This window comes from Thunnus thynnus, chromosome 22 (assembly GCF_963924715.1).
Source record: "Thunnus thynnus chromosome 22, fThuThy2.1, whole genome shotgun sequence".
Lineage (NCBI taxonomy): Eukaryota > Metazoa > Chordata > Actinopteri > Scombriformes > Scombridae > Thunnus > Thunnus thynnus.
In genome coordinates this window covers 23,384,681-23,404,754 of record NC_089538.1, presented here as the reverse complement: position 1 = coordinate 23,404,754, position 20,074 = coordinate 23,384,681, and the positions used below count along the sequence as shown (strand labels likewise).

Sequence of the window (20,074 nt, the reverse complement as noted above, 5' to 3'; positions counted from 1 at the left end):
GATGAGGACAGAGTTAGTCAGCAGCGATCATATCAGGTAAAATAAGACTCTACATTTCCACAATGACAGGATGGGAGAAGTTCCCATCACCACCACTTTTACAGAAAATTAGTGAATGGAGAGAAAATCAAGAGAAGCTGGGTGTTATATTCCAAGAAAAAAAGTCTTTACTGCTTCTGCTGCAAGCTGTTCTCACAAAAAGCTACAAACTAATCAATAATGGACTTAATGACTGGAAAAATTGCAGTGAAATACTCAAAACCCATGAGAACAGTCCAGAACATTCTGGGTACATGACATCTATCCAGTGTAATCTATAAATAACCAAGTGCCAGTGTCTTGGATGTTACTGACAGGTAGTTGGTAATACAGTCATGTATGATGCTGTCGATCAGCTTTTCGTGAAATTTGGGTGTTGCACATTCTTAAGTGCTTCAGGAAGTAATAATTCATTTAAGTTTTACACACACACACACACACACGAATGAATGGGTGAATGAACATCTTGGCGGTGTAAATACTGTGATTTATGATAATATTGTCTATACCAGACAATAACTGTTGGTTAACTCTTGTGTCCCAGTTAAGCCACTTATAACAAGTTCATGAAATCTAATTTACAAACTGGTTTTGATGCACAAACCTGCATGTTTTGAGATTCTAGCCTCTAGGAATGGCAGTGTTGGTCCACTACTGTGATCCAGGATAAAATAACTCAAAAACTAACAAATGGATGTGTCACCGTGATATTCTGGACAGACATTTGTGGCTCTTGATGATCCTCTGACTCTTTATCTTGCACCATCATGAGGTTCACATTTATAGATTCAATTGAAATGTCACAAGAGCTATTGCATGAATTGGCACAAAATTTGGTACACAAATTAAGATGAATTGTAATAACTTTGTTGAGCCCTTAACTTTTCATTGAATACTTTAGTTTTTGGACCATATTCCCATTAGTTCAGCTGTGTTTTGCTAAATGTTAGCACACTAACAGGCTAAACTAAGACAGTAAACATAGTAAATATTATATCTGCTGGACAACAGCATGTTAGCATTGTCATATGTTAGCATAGCAGGAAAGTCATAAACAGCTCGATTAGTCCATACTGTGACATTTTGTCTACATGGCTGATGATGCCTCTGAAATCTATCTGTCAGCTCTAAAATGTCTTTTTTGTCAGTAAAAAGTATGATAGAGATTATCCCTGTACAACAAACAATCCCAAAACAAATACCTATAAAACAGAAGTCTATTTAGAAGAAGTTTATTTATTTATTTAGTGATTTTACAGGGACAATACAAATTAAAATAATGTAATATATATATATATATCTATATGGCATCATCAGATGCAAGATCCAGAAAAATGTACTTTTGACATGTGCAGTGCATGCAGACTATTTATTAAGTGAACCATGTAAATATCACTTTTAAGTTAGCAAAAGCAAGCACAGTATACTTCACACTTTATAGTAACTAAGAGATAATAAACATAAGAAAATATAAAATTCTAAAAAAATATATATAAATGTTAAATGAGGTTATTGCTATATAATTGATCTTCATGGAAACAGGACTCATCCCTCCAGTGTGAGATAGTCAGAAGCTCTTTTCTTTGCTTCAGCTTGAGCTGTAAGAAGAGCAGAGAGGACGTAGTCTTTTTAATTTCATTTTTTGTATCTATTTTAATTTAATTCCACATAAGCGGCATCAGACAGTTCATCTTTTCATTAATGTTGCGTCATTTTTTTTAAGTCACCTGTCAGTAATCTTGATAAGTTGTCACCTGCATGTACCGTGTCTACCCTTAGCTTTGCATTCTTTCACTTCCTTTTTTAATTTTAATTATTATTGAATCACAAAAATACAGACATAAAAACAAAAAACACAGAATTCTGACAATGAATTAACAAACAAGTGAGTCCTACCCTCTCAAACCCTCCTAAGGCAATTTACAAATCTGAACCAACCCTTTCTCCCTCAATCAATATCAGTCATAAATGTTATTACTATCCTTCAGTTCTCACTGTACTTACATCTTACAGCACAGGTAACATGCAATGCTAATACTGTAGAGCAGCACTGACATAAAAAGATGAAAACAATCATTAACTTGATTCAAAAAAGAGAAAAAAATAAAAATGGTGGTCATGGATTGATTTCTATAGTGATATTAAATACTTTTCACTGGCGTCGATGTTACAGTGTATTCTGTCAGCGTATTATTTTGCAGTCTAAAGGCTAGTCTTGTTGTTGCTGTGTTAGGAGTAAAGGGGGCAGGGTTTATAGTTCCTCTTTCTTCCTTTCCCTTTCCTAAACTGGACTGGTTTTCATTGAGAAGATAACAAGGGGGTGTGGTTAAGCTGCGGGTTGATAAAAGGACGTCACGGTGAGGTGCGCGTGCAGCCACTGGAGTAACGTGATGAGGCTCAGCTGGGAAAGCGCGAACATTGAAAGTGATACGAGTTGAGTTAAAGCCCAGAGAGACGTCCTTTTTAGAAGCGTTCGAGACCTTACAGCTGCACACCTTTCCTGCGGCCGGACCCTTGAGTAAAACCAGTTTTGTTCTTCGGGGACCCATCCCCCAACCACCAAAAACTGAACTGAACCGCCAGAAGGAGCTCGCGGCTCACGAGAGCAACGCCCAGCGCCGCCGAGTCGGAGGGACTTGAAATGCTAGTCGGCGTGGAAACCCGATAAGGTAACCCACCTCCAGACTGTCTATCTCTAACATTGGAAACCAGTCCGTCTTCCTCTGTGTTCTTCCACGTTTCCTCCTTTTCTACACCCTCCAGGTTAGGACTAGTATTGGTTCTTAATACTGAATCCCCTAGACTTGACTAGTCCGTAACAGCTATGACAACCAGCTCTATTGCTGCTAGCCTCACCTCATTAGCCACAACCAGGTCACCACTTGCCAAACTCATGTGACTCGCCCCCTCCAAAAAGAAAACAAGCGTGCCAGTATTGTTTAAACTGCAGCGTAAAAGAAAAGGAGGGATTTCTTGCCAAAGAGCAACAATAACAATGTTTGTAAAGTCTAGTGACTGTTCAGTGGGAAACACAGCTCTTGATTTTAGGTCCTAAGACTTGAAGTCACAATTATAAGTTCTGAAATGTTTGATTTTAAAATGACAACTTGAACATAAAACTGACAAACCAATCTGATAGTATCTTTGAGTAAATGACAACAGATACATTGATTTAATTAAGCTGATAATATGAGTTTACAGAGTGCTGAGTTTTAGCACCAGTATGTTGACATTCAGTCTTTGCAGCGTCTGACCTCTGACCCCCTGAGAGAGGCCAACAGAAAACATCATCAATAAAGGGATCAATATATTCTGTTATTTTTCTGAGGTGTTCTTACCTCAAGCCCACCTTCGGTAAATGAGTACACACATAATGAGGATGACATTGTAGAGGATGAACAGCAGGATGGTGCACAACAGGCGCAGAGACTTAAGAGGAGGAGGAGGAGTGGTAGGGACACTTGTAGGCTGAGCTCCAGCTGTGAGGAAGAAAAGTGTGTGATCAACAATTAGGCTCAATTTAAGGAAATTTCCCAAAAAGTCAGCCAAGGAAAAGAAATCTCTCCATTAATTAATTCCAAATTAGTGCCATAAGAATATTCTCAACAGTCTTCCAACTCTAATTTATTATACTATAAGGTCTGTAGTGGTAGGTGGCAGTAATGGTAGGCTTAAACATAGAAATTTCATATTTTCTGTTCTGTGAATTTGCACACACAATGATTCTATTGAGAACAAAAATTAAGTAATACAAGGGTATGAATTTATAAATTGGTTCACAAAAAATATGAGCTTAGGGCAAGACCATAGTCATGATTTTAGAAATAATGAGGTCATGAGTCCCCCATCATTCATATTTCATTTATTCGGTTAAAGGACAATTTTCTATATTTTTTTTATTGCCAACAAATCTCATGTTTGGACCCAAACCAACAATGAACTAATGTACTAACAAGTATTGTGTGTGTATCCAAAGCCTGATATATCTTATTCCTCTGTGCCTTAGATCTCCGTTGTTGTCCAAAAACTATTAAAAACACGTCAATGAGCCACATCACTGCACTTTGTACTGAAGTTTGTTGAGAAATGTATAATGTATCACAAAGTCAAGAGGTTGTGTTATGTAGCACAACAGGCTAGTGTAGCTCTTTAAACTGAACCACGTTGCCGCAGATGCTCCGTGGCGTCTGCCTTACACAGAACTACTCTACGGAAACTGAAAGCATGATCACTGTTATTAGTCTTTGGTGCCGTTTCTAAACAAACTAATGTGATTGAACTCTTTATAATGAAGGAACATGTCACCCAGATCAGCGGCGTGGCTGACTGACGTGTTTTTAATAGTTTTTGGATAACAACGGCACTGAGGAATAAGACATATCAGACTTTGGATAGACACAGTATTGCAGAGATCAGTTCATTGTTGGTTTGGCTCTATACATGAGATTTGATGACACTAAGAAAAATATTAAAAAATCACCAACCGCATCCTTTAACAGTTCCATTTTATATTCTGTACATTAGAGAAGACAAGAGACAGATTCTAACTTCTTCTGTAGCAAAACATTTTCTAGAACACAGCCAAACAACTTCTAGTCTACACTTCCAAGCCACTGAGAAAGTACATTGCAATAAGTGGGGCGGCAATCTGGATCTATTGCTTTTGAAACGTGAAGTATTTTGGATACATAAATTAAACAGTTTCTCCACATGGACTGAATGAAGAGCTAGACTTGTGTTTCCTTACGAGCTAAGTTTAACTGTTATTATTTAGTTTTAATACAATTTGTTGGAAATTATATTGGAATTTGGTTCTTCGGTTTGTTCTTTTGGCTGGATTGATGCATTTTAATTTAACCACAAGATGGTGCCATAATGTGTAAAACAAACACATCCTATAAGCTGCCTTATGGAAATGTATAAAAAGTGGTTTTCAACCCGGTATTCATGTTTGGCCCCTGATGAAGGCGTAAGTTGAAACATTGGACTTTGATTCAGCACAATGCTATTCAAATTAGAAGTTGATGAAACAAACAAGTCTGTGTATGGTCCTCCTCCTTCAACCTGTACATTTGATTTCCCAACATTAAGGTCTAAATGGTGTTTTAAAGCCTTAAACACCAGGTAGGAATAAAGGTTTGGTGGGAAAATACTGAATACTTTATCTGTTGATCTACAGTAAATTAAGTCTAATTCATTGAGACAAAAACACTGGGAGAAACCTTAAAAAGAAAGATATGATCGGTTTTTGAATATGTAATTTAGAGTTTATAGACCCCAAATTTCAAGAAAAAATACCACAGACATAATGTCATTGTCCTCAGTGGTAGCTACAACTCTGGTTTGGAGGTTTTAGTCTAATTAGCTTGAAGTACTATAGTGTTTTAGCTCCACAGTGGGTTTAAACTCATCCAATGACATTATTTCAGCTTCCAAAGCAGCTAAATGCTGCCACTACAGCTGACCTCCTCCTATCACACACTCTAGTGTCTACAGGAAGCAGAAGATCATTGTCACCTCTCACTGCCAGCCAGCTCTGTGATGACCCTCCTTTTGTGGGGTGTTCACACTCGTAAAGGCCTTCATTAGACTTGGAAACAGCTCGGAGGGTCATCTTTCCTGCAGGCGGAGACCCGATGAAAACACCATTTTTGTAGAATGAAGCAGAGAAATTTGATGTAGATTTAGTTTCATCTTCTTCCTTGTAGGAACACAGAAGTGTCACATCGTCTCCCTCTGTCACAGGAAGTCCAGGGCTCTCCAGGATCACAACACCATCTGAAATATAGGAGAATAAACACCAGTATAAATTTCCATAATTGATGTATTTGATTCATGACTAATAGAGTTTACATTTAGTATTACCAGTAACAGTGATGTTGACGGTGTTGCTGCACTCCCCCCGCTGGGACTCACACCAGTACAATCCAGTGTCTGACTCGTAGGCATTCTCAATGATGCAGGAGGATTCACTTGGGATTCCCCAGCCATGCATGCATCGCTGAGATGTCAATTTCGAAGTGTTTCTCCTCACTATCCAGCCGCTGGAGTTTGCTGGTGCCTCACAGCTCAGAGAGATTTGGTCATACGGAAAAAACTGAGATCTGTTGGGACTGATGCTCAGTGTGGCTGCTGGGGGTTCAAAAGGGAAATAATTATGAATGTATTTAAATTTTCTTCTGTATACATAATTGATGATATGTGTTAAATACAGTCTGCTTGCTGCAGTTATATTGTTGTTGAGTGGTAACAGTTAAAGCTGCATGAATCAACTTATTTTAATAAATTCGTGTATCATGAAAATGATCCTGTTAAAGGTTAATGAATGATTTTACTAGTTAAACGAGACATAAAGGCAGAAAAAAAAATTTTTTTTCAACAACATGTGATATTACATCACAGAAGGGAGTCACTCTCCTCGTCCCAGCTGCAGTACACTGAGCAGTGCTAGGTACTAATAAGCCTGAGCGGTCGTTATCTAGTGATTTTTTGTTTGTTTGTTTTTTCGCTAGTTTTGCATTTCATCATTTTTCATCATCATGAATAATTGTGTTTGTGCAGGCTGCACAAATTCCAGCCTGTCAGGACCTGAAGTCCACTTTCCTCGCAGGAACAGCAACAGCTAGCTTTCATGCAGTTGAAGAGACAGACTTCACTGCTGCCTATGTGACTGTGACTCATTTTAGACAGGAGGGTTATGTTATTTGCGATATGATGAAGTTCAGGATGGAATGTCAAAGCCAGGACTGTGTGAGGCTGTTAGCTGGTGCGGTTTCTCTGGTAAACAAAGCTGCTTCATCAGTTCTGCCTTCAGCAGCAGTGCTGACTAGAGGGATTCAACAAAGAGATGAACTGTTCTGGTAAGTCCTTGTTCCAATGTTTTTAACTTCGAGATCAGTCAACATGCTAGCTTGAATTGAAAAGTAACATCTGATGTGTGTTAATTCTTGTGAGGCAGCGAAACTAACCTGTAAAACCACCAGCCAATGAGGGATAATGCTAATGTTAGTTAACTAACATTGTTAGCATCCTATTTTGTAAACGCGGTTACCGTCTGACGCGGCATGACGTTAGTTATTAACTTATTTAACGCAGGATCTTGTGTCTAGTTACATAGCTTGGTGACTTTCTGTTTGTTAAGCTAGAACATTTGTAATTGTTTATTCTCATGTGGTGTTATGTTAATGTGATATAAGGTTTTTATAAGGATTGATCTTCACCATATTTTCCTGCATAATAGTGTATATATGACATTGCACTGCTGTAAAATAATGTAAAATGAGAGTTACTCTCAAAAAGGACAGACACATATTTGCAGTTTCAAGCTTTCTGTGTAACTTTGAAACCATCTCAGGAGCAAGTAGAGATGTCAGGAAACAGCTAATAAATAGCAGGTGTGCCAGCTGATTGTTCAGCAGCATCTGATAATGTCTCAACATCATGTAAAAGCCTTCAGTTCCTTTCCCCAACATCTTTAACTTGTGTTGAGTCCAGAATGAACAAACCATTCCTTTAATGCCTGGCATGTTGGTAAAAATTGTATTCTGATGTTTGTAGTTTAGTTTAAGTTGGCTGTCTTTTATGTCTAACATTTTCTTTTCAACATATTGTTTCTGTTCTCAAACAGGTCCAGGGAGGCTTTGGATGCAGGCATGAAGGAGAGGGAGTGGAGAACCTGAGGCTGTGGAGGCCAGCCGTCATCAACCAGTTAGCAGTTTCAGTCAGTCATTTAATATAATGTATTATTTGGGTCAGTGCATGTATTAAATATTATAACACTAAATGTGATCTAAATATTTTTATCTCCCCCAGCATATGCATCAGCACTGATGGAGTCTCTGAGGGAGAACTACTCCATGTCACCAAAGAGTACACACAAGAGTGCACTGGAGTCCCTCTCCAGATCCTGCCGGCAGATCACTAAACACAAGGCAGTCAGCCTGTAACCTGCACAGCCTTGATGGTTTAACACAAGACTTTAGTGTGAAATCCAGCACAGCTGTTGGGGATCTTCATTTACAGTTTGACATTATCATTATTATTATTGTTATTATAGATTTTTTTTACAATTCATATTTACCAAGAGGTTACATTTTTAGTTTCAGACTGACTCATTTCCTTTGTTGTTTATATTTACGTCATGGTGTGGGTTTTGACCGTTTCAGTGGAACTACTTAGTTCCCTTGAAACTGTCTGTTCTTAAATAATGCTCTGAGTAAAATGAGTGACCATAGCAACAGGGGCACAATGAGAGCCTTTACAATTTATTGCAACACGTTAACAAGCTAATATCTAATTACAACAATGAGTGACTTCAACATTTCTTTTAACTTATTTGGAGACTATGACAACTTTGGTGACTGGGATGCAGCTGAAGAAAGAGAAATTGAGAAGAAAAAGGAGAAACAGCACAAGGAGTTAACACTTAAAGAGGAGAATTAAATCAAAAAGAAGATCAAAAGGATGAGATCAACACAAAGAAAACAACACTGAGAGACTTCCTTGCACAGAAACTAATGGACCCCAACTTTGAAAACTATGAGTTTTCAATCATATATGTCCAAATGTCCATCAGATGCCAAATCTTTCTACCTCCACCGGAAGCGTGCCGTAACCTCTAACGTAGTGCAGGCAGGAGCAGATGTCCATTACCTCAGGAACATGATGAAAAAGATCAGCAAAGAGATGATTATACTTAATGTCTATTGGCTAATAAAGACATGACACTAAATAATATTTTCTCCTTCCATCCCCAAAATATAATTAATATCCTTATTATTCTTCCTTTCAGGTGGGTCTTTTGCGAGTCTACACAAACCACAGCCTGCCAAGCACCATTTCCGTTGCATACGAACCTAATGAGATGGTAATGATAGTGTAGATGATAATCTCTTCTTACTCAAACCCTGCGGTATTACCAGAGAAACAAAGTTATGGCTTGTGAAAAACTTGAGATTTTGATTGCAAAACGCATGAAAACATAAATTAATGGTGTTCATTTTTTTTCTTTGGTAAGTGACCATGGGGATAAGGCCCGACAAGGATTAATGGACATTAATTCCTGATTTCAACACTTTGTTGGTTGGACAACGTGAACAACACATGGAACAACCTTAGCATTCAAGGCTGCAAAACGTACGCCCTTTTATCGACATGTGTGATGAGCTAATATCAACTCGTCAGCAGGGTAGAACACGAATTGTTCAGACCAAGATGAAGTTTTGGACCTTTGAACACATTTAACATTCAACATCATAACAGGATATGAATGACAGAAAATCACAAAAAGCATGATATGTCCCCTATAAGATTCAGTTTAAATGCCTGTGAAACTGACAGCACCTGTCAGCCTCTTTTTTTTTATTTAAGATTATTATTTTGGTTGTACAGCACATTAATGGTGTCGAAAGATTGCTCAGTCTCAGAACTCAGAGCAGCAGGCATTCAATTTAAATCTAAATTTAGTTGTAACTGCTGTAAGATTTTCTCAACCAGATACCTATGTGTCATCAGTACACATTGCTCGAGTTTGTTTCATCAATTATGTTACAACAACATGTAAATGGAGAAAATCATCAAGGACTTTAGACCAAAGGTTAGACAGATCCTGGTTGATATATGAGATTCAGAAAAGAAGAATTCAATGAAAAAGATACAGAGAGTAATCTGCTCAAGTGGTTGGTAGATGAGTGGAGAAAAAGAAAGAACAGGAGAGAAATATTTTTTAAAAGTAAAATCTCTTACAGAGCATCAGGCAGAGTGATGTGATCTCCATCTTCTGTTAGTGGGGTCTGTCTTCCTCTAAGTCTGCGTTTCACACTGCAGTCAACCACATCCTGATCTGACAGGAAATCATCAAAGCCAGAGCCAAAATAGAAAACAACATAAAAAAACACTAATGATCTGCAACGGAGTTCATACATTTAATTCATTTAGCAAACTTTCTTGAGCTCAGTCTTCAGAACCTTTAAAAAGAAATCAGCCCAGGCTGTAGACAGATGTCAGCATTTTATAAATTATAAAAAACATTCTTTAGAAAGTTATGACTTCATTCTGTGCTGTCAGTTAATGTCACTAAATCTCCTAAGGACAGTTTGCTGATGATCTTTTACAGATTTTAATCAAATCGATTCTACTTACTGTTGTAAGTGAGACCCACATGACAGTCAACCTCATCATAAATAGACCACTGTCTTCACCAGAAACCACACAGTCAAACCTGTTGTCAGCCACAAGGCAGGTTATCTGTACATCATATTCAAGTAAAACAGGATGTAAATATAACACATGAACAATTTTTGTTTTTTGAAAGCACAGACAAGTGATGTTGTCCTGCTGATTACTGCCAATAGGGGCACCAGATTAGAAATCTCTCCACAACAACACTAACAGACAATGATGTGAACCTGGAGCAGCAACAGGAACCACATCTTTTCACTTCTTTATTTGATTGCTATGTCTGGAGAATGAAAGTCTCCATGGTGTCCACCCACCATCAGACTGCTTCTCTGTTTTAACACTTTGTATTATATGTCCATCTTAACTCAGTTACACCTCAATAATGTGATTAATTTAGTAAATGAATCAGTATTGTATTACAGCATTATTTTAAGAGAAGCTAGATATAATCCAAGTGTTTTCTTGTCCTACCTGTCATTTTGAAAGGCAACAGTAGGCTGTCAGTGGCAGTCCTGGCTGTTTTGGTGCCCTATACTATAGGTGAATTTTCATCCCATCATTATTAGAGATATGTATTGTTTGAATCTTAACTACAGCCTACTACTACTATTATGAAAGCTGCTTATTGGTCTGGTACTTTATCAATACTCTTATAAGTTCAGGACAAGATTATATTTTATTTATATGTATGCTGTCTCAGCCAGAAAGTCGAAAAAGAATTTGCTCCATTTTAAGACACATAGCTGATACATACAGTCAGTTTAGTTTTAGCTTGTTCATAAAAGTTTGCCATTATGGTTGTTTAAAACATGGCACAACCTTAAAGGACGTGTTCACAGTCAGGTGTCCATATGAACAGTGAAATATATTATTTTCATTCCTCCTGTTACATACTGGCTACTAAAAGATACAAATGTGCTTTCAATGTAAGTGATGGGGACAAAAATCCACTGTCCATACAGTCATTTAAAAGTTGATGTGAAGCTTATATGAGGCTTCAGCAGTCTGAGTTAGTCATATCAAGTGGATATCTGACATATTCACAGTCTTTTTAGCATTCAATTCCCTCTTTGTGTTTCTTCGGACAGTGTTTCCCTGTTGAGCTGCGGTGGAAGTATAATAACAAAAAGAGGAACTTTGGCACTAAAAAGACTAATGTTGAAAGATATCTATTTGATTTCACTCATTTGGATGACTGTAGCTTCAAATAAACATTTAATACATTTTTGCATAGATGGAGGACTGTGGCAAAAGCATGCCTGTAGCTCCAACTTTGACTCACTGGTCCATCTCCTCAGTTTTATACCACAGGCTTTGCAGATTTTAATTTCTGCCCATAACCAGACAGTGGTCAGAGAGTCCCAAAAAGCTGCACAGGGAACAGAACAATATGTGTCCTTTAATGTGGTCTAGCAGTGGTCCGTTGTGTTTTTATCCCTGGTGTCACACTTGATATGCTGTCTGCAAAATCCCCAAGGGAAGAAGGGAGTCTTTTACACCCCAAGCTGGATATCTGGTCAGCCAGGTGTTATAAGGTCTCACTAACACAGGCCTACCACAGGATGTAAACACCGACCAGAATAAAAGAGGATTATGTAAAATGTAAAAGCAGATTCCACCTCCCCTCGTTCTAGGAGAGGTGGAATCTCACATCACTATTAAACTGTTAAAAACCTGTAATGCCCAAAGACGTTTATCCCACTTGAGAGGACGTCTCTTTAGGACGTCTGCTCTCAACTAAAGCTCCCATTGAAGACAAAATGAAACATTTTTATATAAAAAATAAAAAACTTCACATGCATAGATGTAGATGTATTTTAAGGGTTTCTGAAGTTAGGTCCTTTTATTTGACGTGGAAAAGACAACACCCTGTGACCGTCTGCTCAAAACAGTTTTTCAATCACAGTTAGGATCTGATATTCATTAAAGGGAGAAACTTACACATGCATATCTGTATTGCAAACATGTGCACATGTCTGCTGAAAAGCAATTTCACTTGAATTTCATGATTTCAGTTTAATTTTTATTATTTCATGGTCACATTTTTGTTTGTCAGTACTGGAGGTTAGAATATAACAGCAAATCATCAGCCTCTACATTCATCTGTAATACTGGACATAGATTATTCTAACATAAACATGCAAACATGATAGTCTTGTTTATCCATGTATATATTATGATGTTCATCAACTGCCTGACAAGGGCTGTTCTTTGCTCCTCCACTCTTTAAGGTTCCCCCTCCTCCCTCCCCCCACCCTGGACAGTACACACGTAAGACAAGCCAAAAAAGGGATCGAAAATTTAAATGATTTCAGTTTGATTTCATGTTGCTGTTCTTGTCATCAGGGCCACTTTTGGCCGTAGTGGGGCACTTTATACTTAATACTCATATACTCATATTTGATGATGCTGATGCAGAAACGTAATCATCATTTTAGTCCAAAATGTTGATTTACAACAAGAATAAGAAAGATATTTGGCATTATGAAATCACACAGTCATTGGGATATTATGCAGTCAATGTGCTGTGTCATCCATATTGCAAAATTGTAGTCCCTCAGTTTTCATCAGCATCGAAGGAACAAACAGAAGTCTCCGTGAAAGGTTTAATAAGGTTAATGAAAGGCTTTGGAAAACGTATTTTAGTTGCTTGCAGTAGAAATTTTCAGTTTCTTGTGCTCCCCGGGTGCCAGCTCCTTCAGACTTTATAGCTGAAGTAGTTTACCCTCTGTTGCGAGCTCCATCGGAAGTAGGTTACCCTCCTCCCATCTATGTCCCACGTGCCCCGTCTTCTCTAAAAATACAGAAAAAATGGTTTATGTAACACTTTGTTTACAGTTAAATAACTACAATAAAAAGGTTTGACTTACATATCTCCTCACAGCCCATATTGTAACGCCAGCAATAATGGCCACATATCCAAGACCAAATACAATGATAAAAACTTTGTAATCAGCGCTGCTTTCATAACCTGAAAGAATGTATGCAAGATGTTGACATGAGAAACTTCAATATCTGTGCTCTGTCTGACTCAGTCAACTTAAGATAGTCAAGGTTCTTTTAGTTATTAATGTTATAAAACATTAGGTGCTTAAAGGAATTGTAAAGACGATGTTCTTATGTTTTCTAGAGCAATGTTGAAATTGTATATTTACGAGGTCCTCTGCACTCCATCCCGTTGCTCTGAACTTCTCTTCCATTTCCAGTGACTGTATAAAATAACAGGTGGTAAAATGAGACTCTAGATGTTAAACAATTTCACTGCAAAACACCATATGTCCATTTTAGCACAGGGATATCTAATGCTCTCAGTAAACCCAATGTTTAGGTTTATGCTGTCATCAAAGGCAACTGAAAGACTCAGGGAAGGCCTCACCAGTTACTGTGGCAGAGGTCAATGAGGTAGTTCAATAGCTCCAGTGGCAAGATACCAGTGATGGATGAGATTTTCTCTGAGATGGATAACTTCTTGGTCGACACTTCTAACAATGGCACAGATGGAGCAGAGTGCCTGTTAACTAGCAGAAAGCTAATGACCAGGTGCTTTGTGTGATCAGGGCCGTAGACAGGGTTTCTGTTTCGATTTAGAGTCAAGTGTGAAGTGGCTCAGATACAAGTCAGCACCTGCAGAGAGACAATCAGGGCATTGACCTGCATTAAGGTAACTTGGTTACAGTCAGCTTTCACCAGTAAGCTGATTCATTAAATGTCATGTAAATGAGAAACCTGGTTTTCAGAATCGGGGTAGGGGATTAGAGAAACCTGATTTCCTCAGGTAGATTTCTCCTGGATAATGCAGATTTCTGATATGTATACATGTAACCAGGTTTGTAATCAGCTTTTTACACGTGACCATGTGCAGGACAAACACTTCAGACAGGGCAAGACAACAAGCTCTTAATGGCATAAGATGTAGTGTTGGTGAGGAACTGATGATTGCTTGAGTTCTTCTATGATTCACTTACTGGAGGGAGCGATGGTTGTACTTTGTGGGGCAGTTGGTGTGTTTGTTGTAGTTGTTGGCAGCATTGTGGTGGTTGGTTCTGCAAGTATAACAAACATAAAAATAATTGAAACATAAAATAATTGAAAAACAGTAAAGGAAATGTAAATATTAATTTATGATTGGTTGAGCTGCTCTATAATTCACTTAATGGAGGGAGCAATGGTAGTTGTTGGCAGCGTTGTGGTGGTTGGTTCTGCAAGTATAACAAACATAAAAAAATAATTGTGAAAAGCAGCGAATGAAATGAACATCGAGGTGACTCTACTCACCGTTTCTAACGTTTACAATCACACATCGAAGCTCTGAGTGATACTTGTTCAGGCTGAAAAATTAAATCAAGAGTGTTTTTTTAAACAAAATTAAATGTTTACACAAAATAAATCTAAGTAAATGCTGCTTTTTTAATAGGTATCATTTTAACAGTTTGAATCCTGTGCATCACAGAAATACTGATTAATGTACCTCTCAAAAATACTTTTAATTATAGTTAAAGACTGGTGAGAATAAGGAATTATGATGCACTTGTCATACTTACATTTTCATATTAATCTTTAGCAAAACCATACACATAATTTAAGCACCATATTATGTCTCAATATTTAGATTAGTACAGTGACAACAGACTGATTTGTTCACTGCCTGGACAACAAAGCAGATGGGATGGTTTTCTTCATGTTCCTTCTCTGATGTAGTCCAGTTCAAGATGAACTGTCCCTCTAATCCAGTCTGCTTTACCATGCCATGCGGCCCACTGAAGAAAAGCTGTGAAACCCTTTAAAAACACAAGACACAGTATGCAGAGATAAATTAGAATTTATCAAAACATCAGAACGTGGTTGGCCAAATGAAAGAAAACAACAAATGTTATGACTTGAAACAAATAATCTACAATACAGTATTGGCTACACTAAAACATACTACTGTATAAATACACTGAACAAAAATATAAATGCAACACTTTTGTTTTTACTCCCTTTTTAAAAAAATAAAAGATCTAAGACTCAACTCATATCAAGTTGCTTATTAAACAGCATGATTATTGCACAGGTGTGTGTTGGGATGGTCACAATAAAAGAATGCAGTTTTATCACACAACACAATGTCACAGATGTTGCAAGTTTTGAGGGAACATGCGCTTGGCATGCTGACTGCAGGAATGTCCACCAGAGCTGTTGCCTGTGAATTGAATTTCATTTCACTACCATAAGTGGTCTCCAATGTTGTTTCTGAGAATTTGGCAGTGCATCCAACCGGCCTCACGACAGCAGACCATGTGTAACCACCCCAGTCCAGGACCTCCACATCCAGCTTCTTCACCTGCAAGATCGTCTGAGACCAGCCACCTGGACAGCTGATGCAACAGTTGGTTTGCATGACCAAAGAATTTCTACACAAACTGTCAGAAACCGTCGTAACCGACTTGAGTGGGCAATTGCTCACCTTCGATGGCATCTGGCACTTTGGAGAATTGTTCGCTTCACGAATGAATCCTGGTTTTCACTGTACCGGGCAGATGGGGTGTATGGTGTATGGGGGTGAGCGGTTTGCTGATGTCAGCGTCGTAAACAGCTCCACCTCCAGCAGCTACAACAGTAACATGCTGCTCTAACACTGATGCTTCACTATTAATAATCTAATGATGTCATATATAATAATATATCAGTCAGAGGGACCAAACCACTACTTTTACTGCAATACTTTAACTACATCATAATACTTATGTACTTTAACTGTAATACTTTAACTACATCAAGCTCATAATACTTATGTACTTTTACTTGAGTGGGATTTTTCATGCAGGACTTTTACTTGTAATGGAGTATTTTTACAGTGCTGTATTGGTATTTTTATTTGAATAAAGGGTCTGAATACTTCTTCCACCACTGACGTTACTCATACTGAAACACAATATTATTTTGCTTTTATCATTTGTGAGATTCTGTTTACGTACACCTTAAAAAGTGAGAGTCCTCAGACTCACTATACACACTGCATGTGGCAAATAAAAGCAGTATGGCCTTAATCTGGTGTAATACATGTCTTCATATGAATATGTTTAACATGTCATTCCAATTCATAATATTACACCTTTAACAATACTTCACAATTAGTATATCTTATAAAAAAAAAGTATATGTGAATTTATGATGCCATTTTTTTTACACATGTATCACATACAGGCACGTTTTCAGACATTCCACTTGTAATAAATTCACGATACAGGGATTCAGGGAATTTCATGTGTTTCACATGTCTAACATAAGATATCTTGCGATAAATAATCCTGCTACATATAAAACAAATGTGGGTTACCACAGCATTTCGTATGTGATTTTCATACTATATATGGTATTTTTTGTGAATTTGTTTTAAATGTAATGAAATGAAAATGTGAATTTCATGTGTGATTTTTGTTTTGTCTTCAGTCCACGTTCTCCTTTTTTTGTTTGATTTTTTAGTTAGACATGATATCACAGCAAAAATCATAGAAAGGTGCTTGTTACATGCTTGGGTTGGTGTACAAAGCATGTGACTTTGCCACCAGGGACCGGATTCCTGTCCCATGCTTCGAGTCACAGTGTATTTTTAGCCTTTAATGTTTTGGTTTTGCTTTTCACTCACTGGGACTTTGTTGCCTCTGCCTTGATGTTAATTTCCAGGGACTCGTTGACATATGCGATCAGCTGCGCACCTTTGGCTGGAGTTGGAGGCAGAAACCTGGGCAGATACTTTCCCTCTGTGCAGCATGGCACAGCAGTGTCCACTGGAACAATAGAGAAAAAACAAAAAAACATAGGGCCCACCATACAATAAGTTTACAATATCTTTCTGTAACAGAACTGCTAACTAATCAGAGCCTAAATCAAGGTACCACAGTGATTATGCAGTGAATGTCATGATAATAATATCTTTCAAGTTATTCTGATGGCATAAGTTTTGTTTGTAGAAAATTGAGATAATCCAGGTGAAAGGTGCAGACTATGTGTTTTGTGATTTGAATGAAATGAAAGTTATTGAGTAGGTCAGTTTTCCTGCTAAGTAAATAAACTCTGTCTTCACTGAGTTAAAACTCCAATCTGTAAAGGTAAAGTGAGAGATATCCTACCCATTAAAACAAATCTGATCGGTATTTTGCTGAGAGCATCACTAGGAGTTCTTGTTTCCACACCATCACTTTGATTGAGGGAGATAGTGTGGCGGGGGAAGTCCTCCATCTCCAGCTGTACCGCATACGAACCTTCATTACTGCTGCTGGTGGGGTGAAATGATAAAGTACAAGTCTGAACAGAGAGAAAATAGACAAACCAGTGTCAGTTAATATAGTTGTCTTTGTTTAGTGCACATGACATCATTGCTGAAACGGTTCATACACATTTTATAGTAAATCTTCTGCCAGCTTCACCTTGACCTTTGAGAAATTTTGCCTGATTTGTGCTATGAAATTTAGATTGTTTCTCCATAATCCAAGTGTTGTCTTTTTGTTGATTTTCTTTTTTCTGATCAAACTCACCACAATTTTGCACTTCAGCTGCTATTTTACAAACATTCACCTACAATCTCATTGTTCGTTGTCAGGGAGGCATAAATGCAAAGATGGAACTGTTGTTTGCCATAGCCAACAGTGGAAGAAGTATTCAGATCCTTTACTCAAGGAAAAGTACCAATGAAACAATGGTAAATACTTAAAGATCCCCTCCAGACATGTTTTAAGATGTATGTAACTGTTTGTGTCTGCTCAAACAGCTTAAACATCCAACTGTAGGAACAAGAAGAAAAACACATTTTTGAGAGAAGGGGGACTTTAATTAGTCCTGCAGAAAAAATACAGGTACAGAAGTATTTATTAGCGGAATGTATTTTAAGTAAATGTGTTCTGCAAGAAAAAATGGCCATTGGGACTGATATATTATTCAAACCATGACATTTGTTACTGTTGTAGCTGCTGGAGGTGGAGCTAGTTTCAACTACTTTATATACAGTTAGCTAGTTTAGTTCAGTGGTTCCCAACCTAGGGGTTGAGCCCTTCCAAAGGGTCACCAAATAAATTTGAGGGGTTGTGAGATGATAAGTGGGAGAAGAAGAAGTTCTAATACACAAATTAGTATTTACTTTTTTTCTGATTTTTGCAAAATATTTTCACAAAGCACCAACTAGACAACTAGACAGTGCTTTCTTGTAAGGGGTCAAAAGCCAAATTGGTTTTGTAGCTTATTAGATGATCATATGTTTTAAGTGTAAAATCATAATCTGATAAGTAACTATTAACTATATGTGTTAAATAAATATAGTGGAATAAAAAGTAAAATACTTCCCTTTGAAATATATTATGGTAGAAGTACCTCACACTTGTTAAGTACAATACTTCAATGAATGTATTTAGTTAATTTCCACTAATGTGTATACCATCAGATGTCATCAAAGAGTCATCAGTTTAATTATAATACAAGAATAAAGAGGTGGTTCTGTACTCATTTATTCAAATTTAAATGTGGTTTGAAAGTTTACAGCATTATATGACTAATTTAATTTACTGCAAAATGTCTGGTGCTGTAATCCATTACACAGTAGCATATAATTACTGTATTTTATTTTACAGATACGTACAGCTACTGTAAAAGTAGATACAGTACCATTAAATTACTGTTTCATTTTACAATTGCTACTCTAAATAACAAAGTACACTTACTGTAATTTATTTTACAGAAAGTTTACTGTGCTTATATTTACAGTAATTAACTGGCAGCAATTGACAAGTAACTTACTGTAATTTATTTTACAGTAAGTTACTATATGATATATATGATATATGTATCATGGTTTCCAATCTTAAAATGTCATATATAGTGCAGAGTGATTAATGCTGCAAATAACCTGAAAGTCTTGTATATTTACAATCCGTGATGTAAAAAAACCAAAAAACTCACTGGTGAAATGGTCAGAACAGACGGTGGTGTGCAGGGATTACATTCTTCTGCTGCTGTATTTCCATATCTGCATTTCACCTCGTCTCCATCAGCGTCAAAGGCCAACAGGTTGTAGTCTCTCTGACAGTTTGAAGGAACTCTAGCAAAGTAGTGAGAGACAGAGACATCAGAGGCAGCACAGTGTGTAACCTACCTATGCTGCTCTAACACTGATGCTTCACTATTAATAATCTAATGATGTCATATATAATAATATATCAGTCAGAGGGACCAATTCATAATATTATACCTTTAACAATACTTCACAATTAGTATATCTTACAAAAAAGCATGTGAATTTATGATGCTGTTTTTTTTACACATGTATCACATACAGGCACATGTTGTTTTCAGACATTCCACTGATACTAATACTATACTAATAAATTAACATGATACAGGGATTCAGGAATTTTCAAGTATTTCACATGTCTAACATAAGATATCATGTGATAAATAATCCTGTTACATATAAAGTAAATGTGGGTTATCACATGTAAAACAGCATTTCATATGTAACGGATTTACATATTGTACTGTATGTAGAAGTTTTTGTGAATTTGTTGTAAATGTCATGAAAATGTGAATTTCATGTGTGAAGTTCTTTTTATTTTGTTTGGTTTGTTTTCTTAGTTAGACATTATTTCTCAGCAAAAAAAGCATAGAAAGGTGCTTGTGAGATGCTTGGTTTGTGCACAAAGCATATGACTTTGCAGCCCTTTGCAAGGCTTGGTCAGGACCCCATGGCGTCACTTTTTAATGCACTGGGTACTCATTTAGCATCATTTTTCAACATGCAGGGTTGTCCAATAGACTTCTGTTGAACTCCCACAACGTCTGAAATAGACACCATGAGACCAATGACGTCTATATAAGGTGATAAATT

General features: G+C 37.2%; 2 protein-coding genes and 1 long non-coding RNA gene across 7 annotated transcripts in view; 1 reads left to right on the top strand and 2 right to left on the bottom strand.

Annotated features, from left to right (window-relative positions):
• The window catches only part of LOC137174193 (zinc finger protein 850-like), a 343,824-nt gene that overhangs the window by 311,902 nt on the left and 11,848 nt on the right, over positions 1–20,074 (bottom strand). The gene's annotated exons all lie outside the window — the stretch shown is intronic.
• LOC137174208 (low affinity immunoglobulin gamma Fc region receptor III-A-like) lies at positions 63–10,011 on the bottom strand. Of its 3 annotated transcripts, XM_067579384.1 has the most exons (5): positions 9,784–10,007; positions 5,905–6,171; positions 5,557–5,817; positions 3,378–3,518; positions 63–1,637 (listed from the first exon to the last, which is right to left on the bottom strand). In XM_067579384.1, the coding sequence occupies exons 1-4, from the start codon at positions 9,812–9,814 to the stop codon at positions 3,379–3,381; spliced, it is 699 nt and encodes a 232-aa protein (XP_067435485.1). In that variant the 5' UTR covers positions 9,815–10,007; the 3' UTR covers positions 63–1,637; position 3,378. The 3 variants fall into 3 exon arrangements, with proteins under 3 accessions (XP_067435485.1, XP_067435486.1, XP_067435484.1); XM_067579385.1 differs by having other exon boundaries at positions 63–3,518; positions 5,905–6,168; positions 9,784–10,011; XM_067579383.1 differs by having other exon boundaries at positions 63–3,518; positions 9,784–10,010.
• On the top strand, positions 6,178–9,375 carry LOC137174222 (uncharacterized). 3 transcript variants are annotated; one of them, XR_010925317.1, is made up of 3 exons: positions 6,178–6,899; positions 7,667–7,759; positions 7,852–9,375. It is a non-coding gene; the product is annotated as an uncharacterized lncRNA (long non-coding RNA). The 3 variants fall into 3 exon arrangements; XR_010925318.1 differs by having other exon boundaries at positions 6,178–7,759; positions 7,852–8,905; positions 9,056–9,375; XR_010925316.1 differs by having other exon boundaries at positions 6,178–7,759.

Excerpts from the sequence above, each read along its gene's own strand:
- LOC137174208 (XM_067579383.1), bottom strand. The coding sequence starts at position 9,814 with ATGGAGATCACATCACTCTGCCTGATGCTCT. Across the intron at positions 5,818-5,904 it reads CGTCAACATCACTGTTACTG|ATGGTGTTGTGATCCTGGAG; the intron begins GTAATACTAAAT and ends CCTATATTTCAG. Across the intron at positions 3,519-5,556 it reads GAGCTGGCTGGCAGTGAGAG|CTGGAGCTCAGCCTACAAGT; the intron begins GTGACAATGATC and ends TCTTCCTCACAG.